This window comes from Equus przewalskii, chromosome 6 (assembly GCF_037783145.1).
Source record: "Equus przewalskii isolate Varuska chromosome 6, EquPr2, whole genome shotgun sequence".
Taxonomy (NCBI): Eukaryota; Metazoa; Chordata; class Mammalia; order Perissodactyla; family Equidae; genus Equus; species Equus przewalskii.
The window spans coordinates 33679729-33705786 of record NC_091836.1 but is presented as its reverse complement, the minus strand read 5'-3'; the positions used below and the strand labels follow the sequence as shown (position 1 = coordinate 33705786).

Sequence of the window (26058 nt, the reverse complement as noted above, 5' to 3'; positions counted from 1 at the left end):
TACATTAGGTCCTTCTGAAAAGCTCCAGAATGCATGGCTGGGTACAGAGGTGGAAGGGTCATGAACTTTGAAAGCTGCAGTCAAAAGATCAAGGATGGTAGTATCATCTTTTCACCGTGGAACTTTTGAGAAACCGAAGATACAAACATATAATGGTCAGACTATATATTAAAACAGAATTCTTACCCACAACCTCTGCAACAAGCAGCCCAGGAAGCAAAACTTCAGCCTCTGCAATAATCAGCCCAGAATGTGTAGGACTCATTGACTGCCAGCTTCCCTAATTTTTGCCCTCACTTCCAACCTGGGACCAATCAGAGAGAACCAAATATTCTGCCCAAACCAATCACAAAGGATGCCCCATTTCTAGTTAGCCTGCCTCTAGCTTCCCCATGTCAACAGCCTCGAATCAAAGCACATCTGGAGTCTTCCCCTTTCTTCCCATGCCTCCGCCTGATTATGAGTCTCCACCAAGAGCAAGTGACAGTGGCTGACCCTCATGGTATACAAAGCCTTGAATATATAGCCTTTTCTTGTTCTCATTTGGTGGTTTTTGTTTATTCTACACTTGGGACAAGTCACTTAGCCCTCTTTTTCTTATTTACAGACAGTATGTACATGATCTCATAAGATTGTGAGCATTGATTGATACTGAGTGTTAAGATGCTTTTTATTTTTTTAAAAAAGAACTACTTTATTGAGGTATGATTGACATACAAAAAGCTGTGTGTATATATATAAATACAAATATATAAATAAATATATATTTAATGTATACAGCTTGATGAGTTTGGAGATAAATATATTACACCCATGAAACCATCACTACCATCAATGCCATAAACATATGCATCACCTCCAAAAGTTTCCTCCCAAAGTCTTTATTTTCATTTTTTTTGTGATAAGAACACTTAATGTAAGATCTACCCTCTTAGCAAATTTTTAAATATACAATATAATATTGTTAACTATAGGCAAAAAAGGAAGAAATCCTTTGAAGTTTAGGCTAAGGACTTTTCGGAGGACACATCTGTGAGAATCCTCCATGTGTACATTCCTTCTATCTCTAATGGGATGAAAAATGAATAAGAAGCTTATGAAACACTCAGGTAGCCTTCCTGTCTTTTTGAGCGAACACTATGCCACAGACATAATAAGGGGAAGAAAAGCCTGAGAAAGATGAAATAAAATTTGTCTTGAATTGAGTATGACTTTCTCATAAAGAATGATCTGCATATGTATCTGAATTCATTCTCCAAAAAAAAGATGCTTTGTAAACTGTAATATGAGGGACATGCATATCTTATCTCAATAGTGGGACCTGCCCTCTGGCAGAGGAGAAGCAGCTATGGGAGGGCATGTGGACAAAGGTCACTTCTCCCCATGGTAGTCTTCTGAGACTTGGTAAGAGGTGCCCCGTCCTCAGCCCTTCTCTGGCTGTGCCTGTCCCCAAGGGGTGAACGGATCCAAGGGGATATGTCCAGCCTGAGCCTATGTACCTCCTCTGGGCTTTCATTTCAGTGTGCGGATACCAGAATTCTCTGCCCAAATACCCTGTACCTGGTTATAAGGCCCTTCCCAAGGCCCATCCCCCAAAGGCAAACCACACAGCTGATCGTTCACCCCTAGACCAAAGGGCTGGCCCAGGGGGTGGCTAAGTGCAGGAGTATGGACGGAGCTTGGATGTGAATTATGTGCATACTGTGGAGTGGGACAGAACTGGGAGGGACTAGTGGGGGGGCAAGCTGTGGCTGTGGGCAGGGGTCTGGGGCCAGGGAGAGCCTTCCTTTAGTATCCTGTTCTGGCGTGAAACTCCTGGAATTCCGAGATTTCGAAGTTTGAACCTGGACTTCTAGTTTTTTGTAAAGGTATATTTGTTAAGGTAGGAAGAAATAAATATTTAACATTTTGTTAGCTTGATTGTTTTTTTTTTTGAGGAGGATTGGCTCTGAGCTAACATTTGTTGCCAATGGTCCTCTTTATTTATTTTTTCTCCCCAAAGCCCCAGTACACAGTTGTATATCCTGGCAAGGTCATTCTAGTTCTTCTATGTGGGATGCCACCACATCATGGTCTGATGAGCCATATGTAGATCTGCGCCCAGGATACAAACAGACAAACCTGGGCCGCCAAAGTGGAGCAAGTGAACTTAACCACTCAGCCATGGCACCAGCCCCTAGCTTGATTTTTAACCTGTAAATATTTAGAGAATCCTTCCCCAAGCCTCTCAAATATTAAGGGTGGGCCAGCCTGTCTCCCTGTTCCACAGTTCAGTGGCTAGCTCTGATCCAGGGCTGCGTGGGTGTGTTGACTAGTATGCACCTGGGGGCGGGTCTAGGAAAGGAATTTTTATTTGTTTCCCTTTTCCCCACACCCTACTTCTGTGCGTCTTATCTCTCTGGGTAACCATTCTAACCTGCTTAATGCGTATTTTATGTTCCTTTATTTTCTTTCTAAATGTGCTTTTTTTCTGATTTGTTGCATGTAATTTTAATATATATAAGTAATATTGTGTTTCATATCTCATTGTCTTTCTTACTTTTCTCACTCAGCCCTAGAGCTCTAGGCGCTATTGCTTATAACTAACCCTTTGCTTCTAACTGCTGCAAAGTCTCCACTGCAATTTATCTATTTATTTACCCAGTGGTGGTTGTAAGGAGGTATCTCATTGTTTAATTTGCACTTCTCTGATTAGTAATTGGTCTGAGCATCACTTCACAAGCTTGTCGGGCACTTCAGGTTTTTCTCTTCTGTACAATGTTTGTTCTGTATACCTTGCTCATTTTTTTCTGTTGATGTTGATATCGATATCTTTCTACTTGTTGATTTGCAGGAGTTTCTAATATGTGCTAATTAGATATCTTCTTCCATTCTGTTTCTATTAACTCTATCCCTGGTGTCTTTTAATGAACAAAATCCTAATTTTTGATATAATTAAATTCACCAATTTATTTTACATTGTAGTTTCTCACCTTCAGATAAGTTATTTTCCTACTTTTTTTCTAACTAGAGGGGATCTATAATGGTAGAGATGTCATCATTTTTGTTGTTATTTTTGGTGAGGAAGATTGGCTCTGAGCTAACATCTGTTGACAGCCTTCCTCTTTTTGCTTGAGGAAGATTGTCCTTGAGCTGACATCTGTACCAATCTTCCTCTATTTTGTATGTGAGATGCCACCACACCATGGCTTGATGAGCAGTGTGTAGGTGTGTGCCTGTGCTCCAAACCCGCAAACCCCAGGCTACAGAAACTGAGCATGGGAACTTAACCACTATGCCATCAGGCTGACCCCGAGATGTCTTCTCTTGCTGGAGAAAGTTTAGGACAAAATGGGTAGAGTAGCCACTTGGGAATGGTTCTTTCAATATCAGTTCCATTCTCCTAGTCAGGTTAAAAACTAAAAATTGTGTATCCTAGATTCCCTTGTAGCTAGAGCACTGGGGTGTGAATTGATTTCTACTAATTTATGTGATTTTTGTGAGATTTGAAAAGTGGGAGTGAGCTGATTCTCACATTTCAGTGTATATCAGAATCATATGAGTGCTCATTAAAACACAGATTGCTGAGTCTCACCCAGTAATTCTATAGGTCGGGAGATGGGACCCCAAAATTTGCATTTCTAACAAGTTTCCAGGTGATGCTCACCCTGAGTTCCTGTTATTTGCCTGTTTCATGAGTGTGAGAGGCAATTTTCATGGTGGTAGCAGTGACAGTGGCAGCAGGAGCTTTCTGACCTCAAGATCATATCTATTGTGGAGTCTCTTTGGTGGCTCCCTCACTCCTCCAGTCATTCAAAAATCTGTACATAGGTTATTCCTGTATTAAATCCCTTTCTGCTTGAGAAAACTAGAGTTATTTCTGTTTCTGATAATAAACCACTGCTTGATACAATAGTATACCAAAAATAGCTATAATTGACAAGAGGATGTCCATAAATCCATTGCCCAATATCAGGCTGCTGAGTCTAAAACAGGTGTCCTTGATATTGTTATAAGCAAGGGGAGCAGAGAGAAACTTTGTTCCATGGCTGTTGGATTTGCTCAGTGAGGTTGGCAGGAGACCTTTAGTTATTTAAGCAGGACAAGGGATTTTGCAGCAATTTGTAATCTAGGGGGACAAATCATCCTGGTTTCTCTGGGACTGAAGAGAGTCCTACTATGTGGGACCTTCAGTGCTAAAACTGAGAGAGTGCCAGACAACCTTGGCCAAGTTGGTCACTCTAGTGTAATCTTTCCTCAGTCATCTTGAAGAAGTTGCCTATAAAGGGGAAGAGGCTAGAGCAGATGGTAGTAGGTGTGGATCTGAGAAATTATTTTCAGGAGGTAGTTGAAATTGGAAGAGCCTAATTAGGGCAGGCTCAATAGCCTGTTCAAAGGGATTGTCAGCCTAAATTTAGCCAAAGGAATAATGTGTGAGAGCCAAGAGTGTGGGCACTGGAGTCACTTAGACTTGGGTTTGAATCCCAGTGTCTTTGTTTACCAGCTATGTGACCTTGAGCAAGTTACTAAACCAAGTTTCCATATCTGTAAAATGGGGGTAACAACAGTATCCCCTTGTTGTGAGGTGTAATTGAAATAATGCGTATGCTGTGTTGCATGGCTCAGAGTAAGCATTTGAAAACATGTTAGTGGCTATTATTATTATTATTATTATTCTAAGGAAATTACATAAAAGGACTGGGTAGAAGTTCTTGGGCATGAATAAGTAGAGGAGAGTGAAAGAAGAGAGGAAGAAGTCTGGATGAGAAGGGGCTGTGTAACGCTTCTTGGTGACTTTTAAAGTCACCTCTCTTTGCTTTGTGTACTCCCAAAGGAAAAAAAGTAAGAATCGGGTTGAGTAATATTTTCTATATAGAAAGTAGTAAAACAATGAATGAATTTTACATCAATGCTGAAAGTTTAAAATTTTTGTTAAATTACAATTAAGATAGTAAAGGTGTACCAAAGAACTCAGGATAGAGAAAATGGATCTCAAATGAAAGAAAACATGAACTTGAAATCATTTGGTTTCAAACAGAAATGAGAGTAGAAAGGGAGAAGGGAGGAAGAAGGAAGAAGTGGAGGAGGCATTCATTCAACCACGTAGAGAAGTGACTGCCATCATAGTTGGGCAACTATTCAGAGGGCTTCCATATGGTGTTTATAACAACCTACTTTTAAACCTACGATAGAATAATAATAACATTTGCATCAAAACATTTTTCTCCTCAGTGTTTTCTGCACAGCAGCCTTTACTTCCTTATTCCTCAAGCTGTAGATTAAAGGGTTCAGCATGGGGATAATTGTGGTGTAGAACACGGAGGCCACATTCTCTTGGGCCAGGGAACTGGCTGTGGAGGGTTTTAAGTACATGAATGCAGTAGATCCATAGAATATCCCCACTGCTATAACATGGGAGCTGCAGGTGCTGAAGGCTTTGGCCTTTCCCTCTGTGGTGCTGATGTGGAGGATGCTGGAGAGGATGAAGACATAGGAAACAAGGACTGTTAAGCTGGTGACTATAATGTCAAATCCAGCCAAAAAGAAGACTACCATCTCAATGTCATAGGTGCTAGAGCAAGAGAGCTTCATGAGGGGGAGGATGTCACAGAAGTAATGACTGATGAAGAGCTCACAATAGGATAGTTTTAACATGAGGCCAGTCTCTATTGCTGAGCCAATGAACCCTATGGCATAGACTGCAGTCACCAGCAGGGCACAGACTTGATGAGACATGATAATGTTGTAAAGCAAAGGGCTGCAGATGGCGACATAGCGGTCATAGGCCATCACCGTCAGCATGTAACACTCGGCAATGACAAACACAAGGAAGAAGTAGAGCTGTGACATGCACCCTGCATAGGAGATGATGTTCTTCTCTGACACAAAGTTCACCAGCATTTTAGGCGTAATGACAGAGGAGTAGCAGAGATCCACAAGTGACAGATTGCTGAGGAAGTAGTACATGGGGGTGTGAAGCTGAGCATTCAGACAAATCAGTGTGAACATGCCCAGGTTCCCTATCATGGTGACTGAGTAGATCCCAAGGAAGAGGAGGAAGAGGGGAAGCTGGAGCTCTGGCCGATTTGTTAATCCCCCAAGAATGAACTCTGTCACTGTAGAGTGATTTTCTGCAGCCATTTTCCTCAGGTTGGGACCCTGCAGGATGGGAGAGAAGAACCCCATGAAAAGCTTCATCTTGGACTTTGTGGTGAAGGTAATTTTGAGAACTTGGGGCCAGCTGAGAGATCCTTGGCTCTTTCCTGATGCATCTTTCCCTTATCCTGCTGTTTGCTGGGAGGAAGACCAGACCCTGGGTGTTTCAAAGATATGGAGATGAGAGGAAAAGGGGGCAAGATCTGGAATTTTTATCATTTTTATGTTTCTCAAATATCCTAGAGCAGTGGTTCTTAAAGTGTAGTCCCTGGAGCAGCAGCACCAGCATCACATGGAGACATTCAAGATGCAAACTCTCAGGCCTCATCCCAGATCTACCAAATCAGGAACTCTGGGGATGGGGCCCAGCAATCTGCGTTTAACACTCTCTCCAGGTGATGCTGATGCGGGTGATGATTGAGAACCCCTAGCCTATAAGGAACAAGTAGTATATTTCATATTTTGTAGTTTGAGATGTAATTTTACTTCAGAAATGAAATTTCCCTGTCATCTATGCAATTCCTGAATATGCACTGATTGTGAACACATAAATACCTATCTCAAATCAATGTGAGGGCGATATGGTAGTTACAACTGTATCGAGTACAAGTCAATTTCTGTATCTGAAAGATGAAGAAATTAGTAATATCAATTCCAAAAATGATTGTCAAAATTACATGGCATAATGCATATCTAGAAGTTTTTTTTCAAGCACTGTGTTCCTATAAAAATGTGAGCTGTCGTTGGGTGTCTGGAAGTTTTTCTTACTTTTTCGCTGGACTTGAGGTCCTAATACAGTGGTTCTCAACATTGGCTGTATATTATAATCACCTGAAGTATTTAAATACATTGATGCCTGGGTTCCACCCACAGAGGTTCTGATGTAATTGATCTTTGGTGCAGCCTGGGCCCTGGCATATGGTATACCCAGAGTAAGTGTTCAATAACTATTTTGATTATTATTATTATCACTTACAGATGATAATATCAAACCATGGCTCCATTATCTCCCTAATGGCAAAGAACTCAAATTATAGATGCGTCTCCCAGAAGCATGCTTCAATATTCTCGGATGTGATACCTATAGACTTCCCTTCTCTAAGATGTACTTCTTAAGCTAAAAACCTTAAGGTTTTGCTATTTTAATTGCTTCCTTATTTAATTACTAATTTTTGTTTAATGCTCTTCAAAGGTAAATCTCATGAACTCCTTTTAAAGTTTTTGGATTTGAGGAGAAATGTCTTTATACTAGTGTTTTTATTCCCATTTTCATATTGAGAAAACTGAAGTGTTAGACACCAAGTGACTTGCTAAAGGAGCACTTAGGGTCTTGCTTTACACCTGTGCTGTGAATCATGTTTTTCTCTCCCAGATGTGTTAATTTTCCTTTTATTGGAAGAACCATCTTGCAGCTTGGGAAACTTAGAATCTAATGCTAGCATTATAATACTTTACAACCAACAACCCTACCACCCAGGTCTTATCCCAATATCCTGTGCATGATGTTGTACCAAATTTTGGCAAAATTGTTACCAGTGGGAGAAACTGCATAAAGGGTACACAGGATCTCCCTACATTATTTCTTAGAACTGCAAGTGAATCTGCAATTATCTAAAAATAAAAAGTTTAATTTAAAAACCTTCATTAACAATATTGTCATAGATAATATATTACTGAATGTATTCTTGAAAAGTACATGTTCTTATGAACGTATTTCCCTCATGAATGAGAATATTTGAGTAAAGACTTATCAGTCTACGTTCTTATGTCCTTCAACTTCCTACCATTCTACATTGTCAGTCTACAGGTACAGCAGCTGGGTGACAAATTTAACATTGCTTATAAATACCATTCCTTTACTGAAATTATATGGTTTGTTTTAGTAAAATATTTTAATTTGTTTTAAAAGTCTTTTTATATAAACATCTAAAGCCGAGCTGACTATGCCTAATGGTGAATAACTAATGATGAGTAACAATCATAGTGGTAGTAACTGATGATGATGTCGATGGTAATGACTGAGGTGATTGTGGTGGTGATGATGATGATGGTGGTGGTAGGTTAGTTTGTGCACAGCATATTAAAAAGAGGAATGCTATATTATTTTTTCCATTCTCTAGGAAATGGAAGCCGTAAAAGTTAAATAAGTTACCCAAAGTCATACAACTAGCAAGAGGCAGGACTGAGCCTAAAATGCAGGACTTCTGACCACCAGTTTGTTTTCTTTCCACTAAACAATATTGTTTTGCTGTAGCTTATCTTTGTGTAGCATTTTATTATTATTTAGTAAACTTAACTTATTGACTTTTTAGAGATAGAAGATAGAATCTATTGCTTTTTTAAGTGCATTTAAAAAATTACAAAGACAATATACAAGCATTGTAGAAAATTTGAAATACAAATAAAGTAAAATATCAATTTTCCTGCTACTTGGAGACTACCACTGGTAATGGCTATCTTTCTAGATTTTTTCTATGCCTATATGTACTTATATGGGTATAAGTATATATGTACTTTTTAAAAAACATTATCTAACCTGATTTTTTAATGTAGCCCTTTAAAATACATTGTCTCATTGATTCCTATAATAATAATAACAACTCTAGCACTAACTGTATTTCTTTTCCTTAGATACAAGAGCCTTTAAATCCTTAGGATGTGGTGTGAGGACAAGAAAATCTGCATTGCCTTGTAAACCTTATATGTTAAATTATTGGTGGTGAGATATTTAACTTTGTAATAACTACTATTGGAGGTAGCTAAGGTTTTTTGAATACTATTTCCATTTAGTACAAAGGAGAAATTTTCTTCTAGGTGACAATAGATTAAAAAAGCATTATATTCCCACTTGTGCCCAATTTACACCTCTTAAAGCAATAAGAAACATAGGCTACCTTGAATTACTATTACCAGAAATCGAAGTGCTTTACGAGGTAGTGCAGAATGAACACCATTCACTCAGCAGAGTGCAGATGGGAAAATTTTCGAAATCATTGATTGAAAGTTTTACTCCCATAATGATCTAATAAGATAGGCAAACATGACCCACATATTTGACATCAGTTACTGGAATAACTACCTCTTGTTTTATCAGACCATCAGATGCTCAGGATTGCTGCTGATGAGAACACAGCACACAAAGAAAAAACACTTAGAGATGAAGGTAAACATACGGTTGGAAATAGCCTTCATTAGAGACACAAGTCATGTAAGAAATATTTTTTCTCATGCAATTGGTTTAAATCTGAAATTAAATACCTGTGCTGAGGAAAAATGGCATACAGTCTCCTGGGAAATGTAGGAGATTCCTTGGTTTCAACAATCAGGAAATAAGTATCAGTAAATGAGAAAATCATACAGATTTATATCTGATTCCAAATTTACTCAAAGAGGCGTGGATAGCATGAAAAACAAGTCACTGAGACTAGGAGACTGGGGGTCTGTTTACATATGTGTATGAGCAGACCCTCTCCTGGGATGCAGTCACTTGAGAGACACTTACATCACCTTCATTTTCTAATTTTCAAAATAATTTGGTTTCTTGTTATCCTCCAAAGGTGATCAGTTATTTTTCTTTAGTATCTTTATACTCTCATCAATTTAAATATATTTTATATGTTTCAGTCCATTGTAATTATTATCCCCTTATTGCTCAAAATTTCCTATCTTTGGTCTGTGGAATTCTCTTTAGTTTATCTCTTGAGTCATTCTGACACAGTGCTATTAGTCTCTAATACCTTCCTTGCTATCTGATATGACAAGATGTTCTGAGCTCATCTCATACATTTTATTCTTCAGACCAGGAATCAACCATTTCTCCAAGAAACTTGATTTCTTTTAGTGCTGAATGATGTTTCAAGGCCAAAAATTAGATGCTACAAAGGCTCATTGTTTTGGGATTAGTTATTGCTTCTAAATCTATTCAAAAAGAACTAGGAAATTTGGCCTACCTGGTTTTTACAGTATCTCTTTTTAATTAGAATAGAACAATAATTGTACTAGGACATTTTGATATTCACTCGGGCAATTTTCTTTGGTGTGATGTTTCTTTTCAATGTATCACTTGAAATCTTTTTTTTTTTTAACACTAGGAAATTTTCCTTGCATTGTAGTTTTTATTTTTTATTCTGTTCCTTGATTTGGTTTCTTCCTTTGGGTCTCCTATTTAGAGTAGATCTTCTTTGCGTTGTAGCTACATCTATTACTTTCCCGTTAATTCTTTTCATTTATTATTTTTTTTTACTTTTATCCCTCTTTTTTGCCCTTTATTTCTAAGGTATTATCTGTTGTGTTTTCTTGCTCTTCTGTTACTTCTAATTCAATCTCAATTTCCTAAATTATTTTTTCTTTTAGTTGTAATAATTTCCAGAGTTCTATTGCTCAATCTATGGGTTTTTCTAATTCAGAGTTTTGTTGTACTTTCATACCTTGTATTATTTTGAAAATGTGTTTTATCTCATTTTGAAATAATGTAATAATATTCATTTATTTGTGGAAATGTGCTAGGGACTGAATTGTGTCCCTACCATAAGCCATCCAACATAAGCAATTAAAAAACTGGACAAAATATATAAAATAATTGTTTTTAGACATTGGACAGGTGTTGCTGAATTATTGTCTGAGACAGAAGAGGAACAAATGAGGCGATCCCTGTATTAGCCCTGACTTTTTGTATGGAGATACTTTTTAGATCATGAACCAAAGAAGGTATATGTAAAGAAAGCACAGCATTGTTGATGAACTGAGACAAAGCAGACAAGAGTTTTGGGAAGTTGAAGTAGCTGGAACATGTAGAGAAGCATACTGAAACCACACAGAAAAAGAAATCCAGAAATCTGCATAGGGGTTCTCCTTGTGTCTTTGTCTGACTACTAAGCTACGCATTTATAAGACAAAACTCCATGAAGCAAGGCAAAGAATAACTACTTGGATACTTTAAGCTAAATAATTTTCACAGCTTACCCAGTACTGTGAGATGTTTGTATTACAACCAGTCAGTAACATAATCTTCTTGCTCACCTGTGGCATTTCATAGATCCCAGAAGATTTATTTCTTAACGTTAGGCTAAATTAGTTCTAGAATAATAGTTATACTTATTATGTACTAACAAAGCTTAAGTCAAGCCTCAAAAACATCAAAGTAATATACAAGTAGCTTAACCGACTGCCATAACAAACTTTAAAATGCTTTAAAGAAATAAAAAGACAGTTAAGAGAGTCAACAATGTCCAGCATACTATCAAAAATTACTAGACATCCAGATTAGCAGGAAGATGTACAAGAAAATCAGGAGAAAAATAAATAGAAATAACAGATCTCATGAAATTAAGGGTTAAGAGTTTTAAACCACCCATTATAAATTTACCCAAGGATTTAAATGAAAATATAGACATAATGAAAAGAAAAATGGAAGATATAAAAAAGAATGAAATAATTCTTTTAAAGATGAAAAATAAAAAATGCAAACGTATTGATTGGACTTAATGGCAGATTAGACATTGAAGACGAAATGGTTAAAGATAGGGCAATAGATATTATTAAAACTAAAGAACACATACACACAAAATGAACAAACTCAGTAACTTGAGGAACAATATCAAGTGGTGTAATGACTATGTAATTAGAGTGCAAGAAGGAAAAGAGGAGACAGAAAAATTATTTGAAGACATAATGGCTAAAATATTTTATACTTGATGCGTGGAGACATAGATGATACGAGAAGTGCAAAAAGTTGATAATTGTTGAGCTGGGTGTTGGGTGCATGAGAACTTAGTAAATTATTAACTGTGTATATGCTTGAAATTTTCATTTATAAAGAATTTAAAAAAATCAAAAGATTAAAAGCAAAAACTTCAAAACTTCTAGAAGAGAAAACAGAAAGTTTTCACGATGTTGACATAGGCAAAGTGATTTTAGACTAGGCACAAAAGCACTCACCGAAGAAGACAAAACTGATAGTTAGACTTAAAATTAAAACTTCTACTCTTTGACATAGATTATTAAAGAATTAACAGACAAGACACAGATTGGGACAAGATATTCTGTGTTGAAGGACTTATATTCAAAACCTATAGAGAACACTTACAAGTCACTAATCAAGAATACAAATAACCAGTGCTGGCCCCGTGGCTGAGGGGTTACGTTCATGTGTTCCACTTCGGCGGCCCAGGGTTTTGCTGCTTTGAATCCTGGTGACGGACATGGCACCACTCATTAGGCCATGTTGAAGTGGCATCCCACATACCACAACTAGAAGGGCCCACAGCTAAAGTATACAACTATGTACTGGGGGAATTTGGGGAGAAAAAGTAGGAAAAAAAAGAAGATTGGCAACAGTTGTTAGTTCAGGTGCCAATCTTTAAAAAAAACCACAAATAAAAAAATTAAAATTGAACCAAAAATTTGGATAGATACTTAATAAAAGAAGAATTGCAAATAGTCAAGAAACACATGAAAATTTGCTCAATATCATTAGGCATCAGGTAAATGAAATTAAAAATACACTAACATAATACTATGTGCTCACTAGAGATGTTAAAAAAATCTGACAGCATCAAGTTTTGTTGAGAATGTAGAGCAAGTGGACCTCTCATACATTGCTGTTGGAAATATAAAATTAAACAACTTTGTAAAATCCTTTGGAAGTTTCTTATAAAGTTAAATTTGCGTATGAACAAACAATTCCACTCTTAGGTTTTTATCCAAGGTAAGTGAAAACATCTCTTCACAAAGAATTTTGTACATGAATGCTTCCTTCTATTTTATTAATAATAGCCCAAACTGGAGCCAACCACCACTCCATCAACAAGTGAATGGATAAAAAAATTTGTGGATGTATTAATACAATGGATTATTAGTAATCAATAAAAAATAATGTACTACTGATACACACAACAATATGAATCAATCTCAAAAGCATTGTGGTGAGCGAAAGACATCAGACACAAAAGAGTACATCCTGTACGGTTCTATTTAATGAAATTCTACTACATCAGACAAAAACAATCAATAGTGATAGAAAGCAAGTTAGTGATTGCCTGGGCTCAGGGGTAGAGATGGTTGACTGCAAAGGTGTATAAGGGGACATCTTATGGTAATGCAAATTGCTCATCCATAATAGTTGTATTTAATAATTTATTGTATTTAAATCAGTAAGGTTGATTTAAAATGGAAAAACAGAAATCACTGACAAACAAAAATGTCCAATGTCCAACATCACTGGTAATCAAAGAAATGTGAATTAAATAATGAGATACCATTTTCAGAATCAAATTGGGTTGAGAAGTTTTTGACTGATAAGATCTATTTTTAGCTAGGATGTGGGGAAAATCACTCTCATATATTGATTTAGGAGTATATGTTGGAAAACCTTTTGTGAGTACAATTCAGCAGTATGTATGAAAAGCCTTAATAAAGACCACATCATTAGACACAACAATTTTGCTTTCAGGAATTTATCCTAAAGAAATAATAAGTGATATTTGTAAAAGTCCATATTCTATTTGGCATTGCTTATCATATTGAAAGTTGGACAAAAAATTGTCAAATAATGAAGAATAGGCAGACTTCATTATGGTTCTCCCATCAAAATGATACCACGCACCCATTAAGAATGATATTTAATTTTATTTATTTATATGAAAGATGCTAATGATATCTTTAAAATGAATAAAACGTCAAAATTTTATACACAATATGATCTACATTTGTCAGAAAACAATACTATGCAAATTAAATGCATGCAGAAAATATATGCATTGAAATGTTAACTGATTATTTATAGATTGTGGAAATATGAGTAATTTAAATTTTCTACTTTATGTTTACCAATGTGTCCTAATTTTATGAAATAAATACATATTACTTACAAAATAACTGAAAGTAAAACTAGACATAGCAAATTGACCTTTTTACAACTTGGCTATTCAGTAAATTGAATTTGAGCAAATTGGCCTGTTGGTAAATTAGATTTCATTAACTGATTTTCAGACAACTGGCATGAATCTTTTAAAAGGTAAAATCAACATGATTTAATTTTTAATTTATTTACTTTTTAGGAAGATTAGCCCTGAGCTAACATCTGCCAATCCTCCTCTTTTTGCTGAGGAAGACTGGCCCTGAGCTAACATCTGTGATCATCTTCCTCTACTTTATACCTGGGATGCCTACCACAGCATGGCTTTTGCCAAGCGGGGCCATGTCCGCACCCAGGATCCCAGCCTGTGAACCCTGGGCCTCCGAGGAGTGGAATGTGTGCGCTTAGCCGCTGTGCCACCAGGCTGGCCCCTGATTTAATTATTGATAGAAAGGAGTGAGCAACTGGGAAAATGGTGTCGTATTCTGAGATAGGGTAACATAAGAGAAGGAGAAATTTTGCAGAAAAGATAGTACTAAAATAAGTCTTCAATATATTGAGTTTCAATTGTCTGTGGGACATTCAAGTGCAGATGTATAGTAGGTAGCTGGTATTTCAGACATAAAATCTAGCCTAGGGGCTGGCCTAGTGGTATAGCGGTTAAGTTTGCATGTTCTGCTTCAGCAGCCCAGGTTTTTCAGGTTCAAGTCTCAGGCGCAGACCTACACATCAACCATCAAGCCATGCTGTGGCAGCATACCACATACAAAATCAAGGAAGATTGGTGGAGATGTTTGCTCAGAGTAAATCTTCCTCAAGCAAAGGGTAAAAGGTTGCCAACAGATGTTAGTTCAGGGCCAATCTTCCTCACCAAAACAAAAAAAACCCCCCCAAAACTAAGGAAATCTGAATAAATTATGGATCTATAAATTTTGCATCTATGTTCGTCAATGATATTGGCTTGTAATTTCCATGGTCCTTGTCTGGTTTTGTTATCAGGGTAATGTTGGCTTCATAGAACGAGTTAAGAAGCATTCTATCTTCTTCAGTTTTTTGGAATAGTTTGAGAAGGATAGGTATTAAGTATTCTTTGAATGTTTGGTAGAATTCTCCACAGAAGCCATCTGGTCCTGGACTTTTGTTTTTTGGGAGATTTTTGATTACTGTTTCAATCTCTTTACTTGTAATTGGTATATTTAGATACTCTATTTTTCTTGATTCAGTGGGAGGTTGTATGAGTCAAAGAATTTATCCACTGCTTCTAGATTATCCAATTTGTGGGTGTATAGTTTTTCATAGTATTCTCTTATAATCCTTTGCATTTCTGTGTTACCCATTGTAATTTCTCCTCTTTAATTTCTAATTTTATTTATTTGAAGCCTCTCTCTTTTTTTTCTTGGTGTTTCTGCCTAAGGGCTTGTCAATTTTGTTTATCTTCTCAAAGAAGCAACTCTTAGTTTCACTGATCCTTTCTACTGTTTTAGTCTCTATTCCCTTTATTTCTGTTCTAATTTTTATATTTCCCCCCTTCTGCTAACTTTTGGCTTTGTTTGTTTTTCTTTTCCTAGTTCTGTTAGGTGTAGTTTAAAAGTGCTTATTTGAGATTATTCTTGTTTGGTGAGGTAGGCCTGTATTGGTATGAATTTCCCTCATAGAACTACTTTTGCTGCATCCCATAAGAGTTGGTATGTTATTTTTTCATTTTCATTTGTCCCCAGGAATTTTTAAAATTTCTCCTTTGATTTCTTCATTGATCCAATGGTTGTCCAGTAGCATGTTGTTTAGTCTCCATATATCTGTGGCCTTCTCTGCTTTTTTCCTGTAGTTAATTTCTAGTTTATAGCATCGTAGTCAGAAAAGATGCTTGATATGATTTCAATCTTCTTAAATTTATTGAGGCTTTCCTTGTTTCCCAAAATATGGTCTATCTTTTTGAATGTTCCATGCCACTAGAGAAGAATGTGTATTCTGCTGTTTTTGGATGGAATGTTTTATATATATCTATTAAATCCATCTGCTCAAGTGTAATATTTAAATACACTATTTCCTTCTTGGCTTTCTGTCCGATGATCTATCCATTGATGTAAATGGGGTGTTAGGTCCCCTACTATTATTGTGTTAATGTTAATTTCTCCCTTTAGGCCTGTTAACAGTTGCCTTATACACTTTGTTGCTCCTGTTTTAGGTGCGTATTTATTCATAAGTGTTATGTTCTCTTGTGGAAAGTCCCTTTTATCATTATTTACTGGCCCTCTTTGTCTCTCATTGTCATTTTTATCCTGAAGTCTGTTTTGTGTGACATAAGTATAGCAACACCTGCTTTCTTTTGTTTGTCATTTTCTTGGAGTGTCATCTCCCATCCCTTCATTCTGAGCCTATGTATATCTTTAGAGCTGAGATGTATTTCCTGGAGGCTGCATATTGTTGGGTCTTGTTTTTTAATCCATCCAGGTATGCTGTGTCTTTTGACTGGAGAATTCAATCCATTTAAATTTAGAGTGATTATTGATATATTAAGGCTTAATACTGGCATTGTATCTCTTGTTTTTTGGTTGTTCTGTGTTCTGTTGTTCTGCCTTTTTTTTTTTTTTTTGAAAATGAGAGCTCATTTATTTATTTATTTATTTATTTTTTGCTTTATCTCCCCCAACTCCCCCGCACATAGTTGTATATCTTAGTTGTCGGTCCTTTGAGTTGTGCATTCTGCCATTTTATTTTGGAGGTTTCTGCGGAGGATTTCTCATTTTTCTCTTTTTTTATTAATTGTGGCTCTGCTCAAATTTTTTTGTTGAGTGGTTTCCTTGAGGTTTGTATAAAAGACCTTGTAGATGAGATGGTCCATTTTCTGATAGCCTCTTATCTCAATTAGCTTAAGCAGCTTCCATCTCTCTCATGTTCCCCTTCTGAGTTGTTGCTGTTACAAATTATTCTGTTTTGTGTTGTGAGTTTGTGACTCTTTTGAAGTGTTTATAGTTGTTTTGATGCTTTTCTTCCCCTTATCTTTTAAGTTATTATTAAGTATGTTATTTCCCTGTTCTGAAAGAGAGATGCAGTTTTCTGATTTTGTCTATTTATCTCGTTGCTCAAAGCTTTGTAGACCTTCACCTTTTTGTGTCAGGTATGAGGGAATCCTTTGTCATTTCTTGTAGGGGAGGTCTAGTGGTGATGAACTCCTTCAACTTTGTTTATCTAGGAAAGCTTTTATTTCTCCATCATATCTGAAAGATATTTTTGCTGGATAGAGTATTCTTGACTGCAAGTTTTTGTCTTTCATGGTTTTGAATACATCATTCCATTCTCTCCTAGCCTGTAAGATTCCTATGAGAAATCCACTGAAAGCCTGATATGGGGTCCTTTGTAGGTTATTTTCTTCTGCCTTGCTGCCCTAATATTTTTTCTTTGCCATTGGCTTTTGCCAGTTTTACCATTATATGCCTTGGAAAAGGTCTTTTAGCATTGATGTAATTAGGAGTTCTATTGGATTAGTGTATTTGTAAGTCCAATTTCTTCCTCAGGTTTTGGAAGTTCTCAGCTACTATTTCTTTGAACAAGCTCTCTGCTCCTTTCTCCTTCTCTTCGCCCTCTTGAATGCCTGTAATCCTTGTTGCTTATCCTAGTTGAGTCAGATATTTCTCGAATAATTTCTTCATTTTTAAAAAATCTTAGTTCTCTTTCCTCTTCACTTGAAGTAATTCTATATTTCTATCTTCTAAATCACTAGTTCTTTCCTCCATAACATCAGCCCTATTTTTTAAGGATTCTAGATTACTTTTTATTTTATTAATTGTGTTCTCCATATCCAGAATTTTTGCTTTTTTTTTTTTTATAGTTTCAATCTCTTTGGCAAAGTATTCCCTATTCTCATTATTTTTTTCCTGAGCTCATTGAACTGTCTTTCTGAGTTTTCTTGTAACTCGTTGAGTTTCTTTATGACAGCTATTTTGAATTCTCTGCCATTTAGATTGTAAATTTCTGTGACTTCGGGGTTGATTTCTGGAGAATTGTCATTCTCCTTTGCTCTGAATTGTTTCTGTAGTTTCTCATGGTGTTTGATGAATGAATCTTTGCAGGGGCATTTGTGAAATTATCAGGTTGCAGATACCACCTGCTACAGCTGGAGGGAAGCAGGAGCTGTGTTTCTGACTCCATCCCACATGCTGGAAGTTGTAGGGTATTCTTGGCACTTGCACCAGCTAGGAGAGCATTCACTTGGCTGTGTAGATTTGCTGCCACCTCTTAGGGTCATGCTGGTCACTGTGCTTCATGGATGGGGCTTCCTCATGGGGCCTGAGCCTGGGTCACTCCTTGGGACCACAGTGGCACTGTTGGCTCTCCCACCAGATGGGAAAGTGATCATGCAGGGGCTCAGGGCTGCTGCTACCTGTTCCCACGTCATGCTGAGGTGTGCTCCCACTGTCAGGGCTGCAGTGGTACTACGGGCATTTGTTCCAGCCAGGAAATCGTTTGTCTGGGTGCATAGATCCACCACGTCCTCTTTCTATGGTGGCACTGGCTGTTGTGCTTGGTGAGTGGGCCTTCCCCACAGAGTCCAAGCCTGGGCCACTCCCTGGGGCCATGGTGGCACTGTGGAATCTCCCACTGGACAGGAAAGTGATCACACAGGGGCTCAGGGCTGCTTTCACCTGTTCCCACAGTCATGCTGAGGTGCACTCCCACCCTCAGTGCTACAACAGTACTATGGGCTTTCACACCAGCTGGTAGAGCAGTCACACACATGCACAGGGCTACTGGTGGGCCAGCGAGTGCTCACCTATCTCCACCACCTCCCTTGGAGTATTCCATCCACCCTCAGATGTATAGCTGCATGAGTCTCTCAGGTATACTGTTGTACTGTGTGGATGTCCTCCATTGATCAATGAATGTCTATTTAGTTGTATTTTGAAGGGGGAAAGATAAAGGGAACAGCTCACTCTGCCATGTTGCTGATGTCACTCAAAAAAGTCAACTTTTAATGAACTCCTGAGGTCTTCTTTACCTCCAGGTCCCTGTGAGAGTTTATGATAGTTAACTATTTTTATCCATTTGTAAGTTATGTGTAGTTGGATTAAGACTAGGCTTTGGATTCATTAGAGACATTGTGGACACAACAGAATTCTAAGTGTAAATCTACAAATGAAGCACCATTGCTGTGGACAATTGGCTGAAAATGTCTCCAAAAGGTGGATAGGCAAGCAGACATTGATGTGTGCACACAAATAGACATAACGATTGGTGCAGCTTGACAAGAAGCTGGATTTCTGTCTTTGTGGTATGATTTCATAAACTTCTCATGAGAAGCTCTGATCAAAAACATAGCTTACCCACTTGTTCCCTGAGGCTTGAGTTTCTCTCAATAAAGAATTTTTTCCCTTTGACTAAAAATATCATAAATTCTCTGTAAAAGGATTTGGAGTATAGGTGGACACATACCAGTTCAACTAGTCCCTGTGCAAAGGAGTTTATCAGATCCCCTCCTGAGAGCTGGCTTGAAAATTAAGAGTATTTAAAGTAGCTGATTTTAGCTATTTAACATCAGAAATGCTTGTGGGCAGTGACTTTCATTGTGTGACTTGTGATTTTATAAAAAGCTTTTGTCTCTCTAACTTGTCAGTAAGTACAAAATCCCTCCATGAGAGCCAGTGCTTATGGTGAAGCTATTGTCTGAAGCACAGGAAAAGCGTATGGCCTGGGAGGAGTGATACATTAAACAACATTCACCTATTGGTCCATTAGAGTAGCTGATATTAACAGTGCAACTCTGACCAAAGTCTTTCAAGTCTTTTCTCCAATCCCTTCACAGAGAGACCTTATCTACCATCCTATTTAAAAGCAAAGCCCACACCCTTTTGTTTGTTTGTTTTTGCTCTTATTATCATCTAAAATATCACATAACTTACTTATTTATTTTATTTCTTGTTCTGTATTCCCCCTACTAGAGTAAAAACTCAATGAGGGCAGGGACTTTGTTTTGTGTAGAGGTTTATGTGCAGCCCCTAGAAGAGTGCTCAGCACATAGTTTCTCTATTAAAATTTGTTGAATGAATCAATGAATTTCACTCTGTTATTCAAGACTCTTAGAGGTTACTCATTGGGTAAAAAAATGGCCTTCAGGCTTAGAATTCTAGACTTTCCTTGTTGTGTTTCTGGTGTACTTTTCCAGACTAATTCCTTTTTTCTTTTGAAGATTCACTCAGGTTGTTGCATGTATCAATAGTCTACCCTTTTTATTGCTGAGTTGTAATCCATTGTGTGAATATACCATTAATTATTTAACTATTTTCCTTTGATGCTTATTTTGGCCATTTCCCAAGAGGGAAATGTTTTTGGCCATGATGAATGAAGCTGCTATGAACTTTTGTGTAGGAGACAGTTTGTGGACATTTGCATTAAGTTTTTAGGATATCTGACTAGGAGGAATTGCTGGGTCAGTGGGTTTTACTTCATGATATACTGCCAGTTTTATAAATATTTATACCATTTTACATTCCCACTAGCGATATAAGAGCATTTTATTTGCTCCACATTCTTGTCAACATTTGGTATTGTCAGTCTTTTACATTTTAGTTGTTGTAATGGTTGTGTAGTGATAAATTGTTGTGGTTTTAAATTTGCATTTCTCTAGTAAGTAATTATTTGAGCAACTTTCCATATGCTTATTGCCCATATGAATATCTTTTGAAGTCTGTTTAAATCTTCATCCATTAAAATTTTCAAAGTTCTTTTATTAATTTATTTTAGGAGTTCTTTATATAGTGTAGATATGAGTCCTTTGACAGACACATGTGTTGTGAATATTTTCTTTCTGATTGTGGCTTTCCTTTATACTTTTTAAATGATGTATTTCAAAGAGCAGAAGATTTTAATATTGATCGAATTGAATTTATGGTATTTTTCTTTTATGGAAAGTACTTTTTATGTTTAAGAAATTCTTCTTCCTTTATGGTCTTGAAGATATTCTACTGTTTTCTTCTGTAGGCTTAACTTGTGCATTTAAGTCTCTGATCCATCATGAATTAATTGTGTATGGTGTGAAATAGGGGTCGAATATCATTTTTATTTGTATATAGACATCTAGGTGTTTGAGAATCATTTCTTGAAAATAACTTTCTTTTCCCACTGAATTGCTTTAGCACCTTTGCAAAAAAAATCAGTTGACTCTATATAATGAGTCTATTTCTGGACACTATACTCTGCTTCATTAATCTATTTACTTGTCCTTACTTCACTACTACACTGTTTTTGTTTCTGTAACTTACTTTATGTAATTCTTGGAGTAAGGTATACAAGTCCTCCAACTTTCTTCTTCTTCTTCTTTTTTTTTTGAGGAAGATCAGCCCTGAGCTAACATCTGCTGCCAATCCTCCTCTTTTTGCTGAGGAAGACTGACCCTGAGCTAACATCCGTGCCCATCTTCCTCTACTTTATATGTGGGATGCCTATCACAGCATGGCTTGCCAAGCAGTTCCATGTGTGCACCTGGGATCCAAACCAGCGAACCCTGGGCCACTGAAGCAGAACGTGCAAACTTAACCTCTGTGCCACTGGGCCGGCCCCTCCAACTTTCTTCTTTTTCAAAGTTGTTTTGGTTAGTCTAGGATATTTGCATTTCCATATAAATTTAACAATCATCATGTCAATTGTTACCAACATGTTTGCTGGTATTTCGTCTGGTATTGAATTGAATCCATAGACAATTTAAAAATACTTAGTTTCCCAATTCATGAATATGATATATCTTTCCATTTACTTAGATTTTCTTAAATGTTCTTTAGTCATATTTTATAGTTTTCAGCATGGAGGTCATGCATGAATTTTGTTTAATTCTTAGATATTTCATTTTTTTTTGCTACTTTAAGTGGTATTTTAAAATTCCATTTTGTAATTTTTTTTGCTAGAATGTAGAAGTACTATTAATTCTTATATGTTAACCATATATTTGATGACAATATTAATTTACTTTTAAATTCTAGTAGTTTATTTTTTGATTTATCTTCTATGTACACTTATGTATCCGTAAATAAAAATGGTTTTATGTCTTCCATTTCAATCTCTAGATGTTTTATGCAAACAAAACAGAGCGACAAAATTTATACTAGGAATCTTATCTAAGAGGATTTAGTTCGAGAGCACTAAATCGCTGGAAATTCAGTTAGGAGCAGTGTGCAGAGAGGTGTGACTGTAGAGAAGGGATAGTTGATGGGAACTTTGGATTCAGCATGTGCCACACAATGTCATTTTAGTCAATAATGGACCACACATAGGATAGCGATCCCATAAGCTTGGGACCACATATCCTAGGTGTGTAGTAGGCTACACAATCTATATTTGTGTAAGTACACTCTATCTTGTTTGGACAATGATGAAATTGCCTAATGACGCATTTCTTGTAATGTATTACCATCATTAAACAACGCATGACTGTGTATCCTTGACATTTTGACTGATAGATTGTAGAGACTGACTTATGTTGTCCTTCTTGGAGATGGTTGAGAAGCTCAACACTTTTTTTGCGTGTATGAGGAAGATTGTCCCTGAGCTAACATTCATGCTAATCTTCCTCTATTTTGTATGTAGGATGCAGCCACAGCATGGCTTGATGAGTGATGGGTAAGTCTGTGCCTGGGATCTGAACCCATGAACCCTGGGCTGCCAAAGCAGAGTATGTGAACTTAACCATTACACCACTGGGCCAGCCCCTCAACACTTTTTATTATTGAGTTGGCTAGAACTTCCCAGTCAGTGTTGACTAGACCTTGTAAAGTGGACATTCTTGACTTGTTATTGACCTTAGGATGAAAGAATTCAGTATTTCGCTTGGGTATGATGTCAACTGTAAGTGTTTCATAGACATCCTTTATCACATTTAGGATGTTCCTTTCTATTCCCACTTGTGGAGAGTTTTTTTTTTATCATGAGTTAAGTATTGATTTTTATTAAATACTCTTTCTGCATCTATTAAGATGATTGTATGGTTGTATCCTTTTATTCTACTAATATGGTGAGTGATACTGATTGATATTGCAAATGTCAATCCATATTTGTTCCTCTTTTCCTACCATCACTTGGATTATTTGATTTTTTAAAAAAATTCCATTTTAGGTCTTTTATTGGGATTTTAGCTGTAATTCACTGCACTACTTTTACTGTATTATTTTATTATGTTTTATAGTGCTGTTGGTTTATATATTTTAATTCTGTATATCTTATACATCCACTATAAATTATATTTTTATTGCTTTAAATAGTCAAAGAAATTGACTTCTCAGGAAACTTAAAGAAATAAAAAAAAAAGCCTTTAATGTGTACCCACAAATTTACCATTTCAAGTGTTCTGCATTTCTTTCTCTAGATCTGAGCTTTCATCTGGAATCACATGCTCTTCCTCCACCACATTTTTTTGTCAAATAGGCTTATTGGTGATTAATTATTTCACATTTTGTTCACCTGAAATTTTCTTTATTTCTTTGTTTTGAAGGAAAATGTTGTGAGATATAGAATACTTGATTGATGGTTTTTTCTTTCAATATTTTAAAGATGTCATTTTATTTTCTTTTGATTTCCATTTTTTTAACAAGAGGTCAGCTATAATTCCTATTTTTGCTCCTTTGAAAGCAAAGTACCTTTTATCTTGGTTGCTTTTAAGCTACTTCTTTATCTTTAGTTTTTAGAGTGTGAGTATGATTTGCCCAGCTGTGGTATATTTTGTATTCATTTTGTTCATGTTTCCCTGAACTTTACTGTTTCATGGGTTCATGTATTTCATCAGATTAGGGAACTTTTCTTCCATTATCTTTAAAAACATTCCTTCCTCCCAATTCTCACTCATCTCAGTTTTTGAAACTCTGATTACATATGTGTTGACTATTTAGCATAGTCTTAAAGAGTTTGGTTGCTATGTTTTCAATTTTTTCCTATCTGTATTTTAGTATGGTTAATTTTTATTGATTTGTATTGCTTTCAATGATCCTTTCTCTGGCTGTGTCCAATCTCCTATTAAGCCAACTCAACGGGTTCTTTCTTTCTAATATTATATTTTTTAGTTTTGATTTTTTTGAAATTTTCCTTTAGTTATTTTTATTTTTTATGTCTATTGAAATTTTCCATCTGTTAGTCAATTTTGTATTTCTTTCAACTAAATTTAAATGAATAACTAAAGTAGTTATTTTAAAATCTTTGTCCACTAATTGCAACATTTAGGTCACATGTGAATCTACTTTCATTGAGTATTTTTCATCTTTACTATGGGCATACTTTCTTGCTTCTTTGTATTTCTAGTAATTTGTTTTTTCATGGTACTGGACATTGTGGATATATTGTGGAGACAGTGGGTTGTGTTATTCTTCTCTACGGAGTGTTGAATTTTGTCTGGGATGCAGTTATTTTTCTAGTAGATCTCCTTGACCTGGTGACACTTGGATTTAGCCTTTGCTGTGATGGGTCTATTCCGGTTTTGCACTTAGCCTGAGGGCTTAGTCCTTACCCCTAGGGTATGGATTTCAGTGGTCTTATCTTAATGCCTGGTTTGTTCATCAAAGCCTCTCCACTCTCACTGGGTCATAATTCTAATATTTCTCTAGTATTCTTCATCCTCTGTGATCTCTGTTTAGGTGTTAATCTCCAGCAATTGTTGCCTCCTACACCTATGCAGTCTTGCCATGCACGTACCAAATTTAGGATACAGCTAAGAACTCCAGGGAGTCCTTTATGCAAATACCTGAGGGCCCTTTTCTTCGGCTTCTTCCTCTCCATATCTTGCCCCACAAACTCCAGCTGTCTTAGATCCCTGAACACTGATCTTTCTTTATTCCACTAATTGAGACTGTTGCCATTTACTTGGGCTCCACTTCACTATTTTTGGTTTGGAAATTGCCCTGAGGGAGAAAGTTAGGATAAATGTGGTAGTCACTTCATTTTCTTGGTTTGTCTCAAGAATTTCATCCTTGTTCTGTCTGCTTCCCAAAGCTTGCAAATAGTCACTCTGAATAATTTTTTCCAGTCTTATAATTGTTTACGGTCGGAAGGTAAGTGTGATAATGGCTACTCTGTCATACCTGAAATAAGAAATTTCTTTGCTTACCCTTTAATTACTTATTATTTGCATTTGAGCCAAGCTGAAGGCCACATGGGTTCATGGACTAGCAGAGATTGGAAATCAGGAGAGTTAAACTAGATCCGTGACCTGGGCTAATTAATGGCTTTACTTCTTTGGATCTCCTTAGTGTCTCTGTCTGAAAGATGAGGGTAAAGATTAGTTTTGTGGATACAGAAGTTGTCAGCTTTGGAAGATTAAAAAAATTATAGCTACCATATTCATACCCATAGAGATTCTGATTCAGAGGGTCTGAGTGGAACCCTGAATTTCTTTCTAACGAACACTGTAGGTAATGATGGTGCTCAGCTATATATGGAAATTCTGGATTTTATTATTTCCTGAGTCTTTCAGGTCTAAAATACTATGAGTGTTTGGTCTTGATGTTAAAGAGTGTAAGTAAAGATGTGAGAGATTGATACCTAGGATAGATAATTTTTGTCAAGGTGAGGTTGGCATTGCAGGATAGAAGACAGAAAAAGACAAAAGCAAACCATAGAGGAAGAACAAACTTGCATGTGTCCCTGCACTGAGCATCTGATCTGCTAGGCTTCAATTTGAGAGCACTGAGAAGCTAGAAAGTCAGTAGAGAGAAGTGGTCAAAGAAAAGAGGGTGGAAGGCAGGGACAGTAAAGGGAATTTTTATTAGTTAGTAGTTTAGAGAAAGGTTGTTCTTGGCACAGGTTGAGAGCAGTTATCTGACAGGTGTTCTTTGTTCCCATTAAACTTAAACTCCATGAAAAGACAGGGGAGGCGATACAAAGAGGTCTCCTTTCTTGTCTGAGCTGGAAGCAGAGCACTTATTCCTGGAATGAATTGGAATATGAATAAATTATCTAATGTCCTATCCTAAATTATAATAGGTGGTCCTGTGTGCGAATCTTTCCTTGACCTAAGGACTTCTTTTTACTATAGTCATTGTATATTTATTTGTAACTTTCAAAGAGTTTATCAGATCCAGTAGGCAAGAATCTTGCTT

At 36.7% G+C, this 26058-nt stretch overlaps 1 protein-coding gene across 1 annotated transcript; it reads right to left on the bottom strand.

Moving 5' to 3' along the window:
• Positions 1-5190: 5190 nt before the first annotated feature.
• LOC103551570 (olfactory receptor 8A1) lies at positions 5191-6120 on the bottom strand. The gene has a single exon (XM_008521096.2). It carries the CDS (start codon positions 6118-6120, stop codon positions 5191-5193), a length of 930 nt encoding a protein of 309 aa, XP_008519318.2.
• Between the last annotated feature and the right edge of the window lie 19938 nt (positions 6121-26058).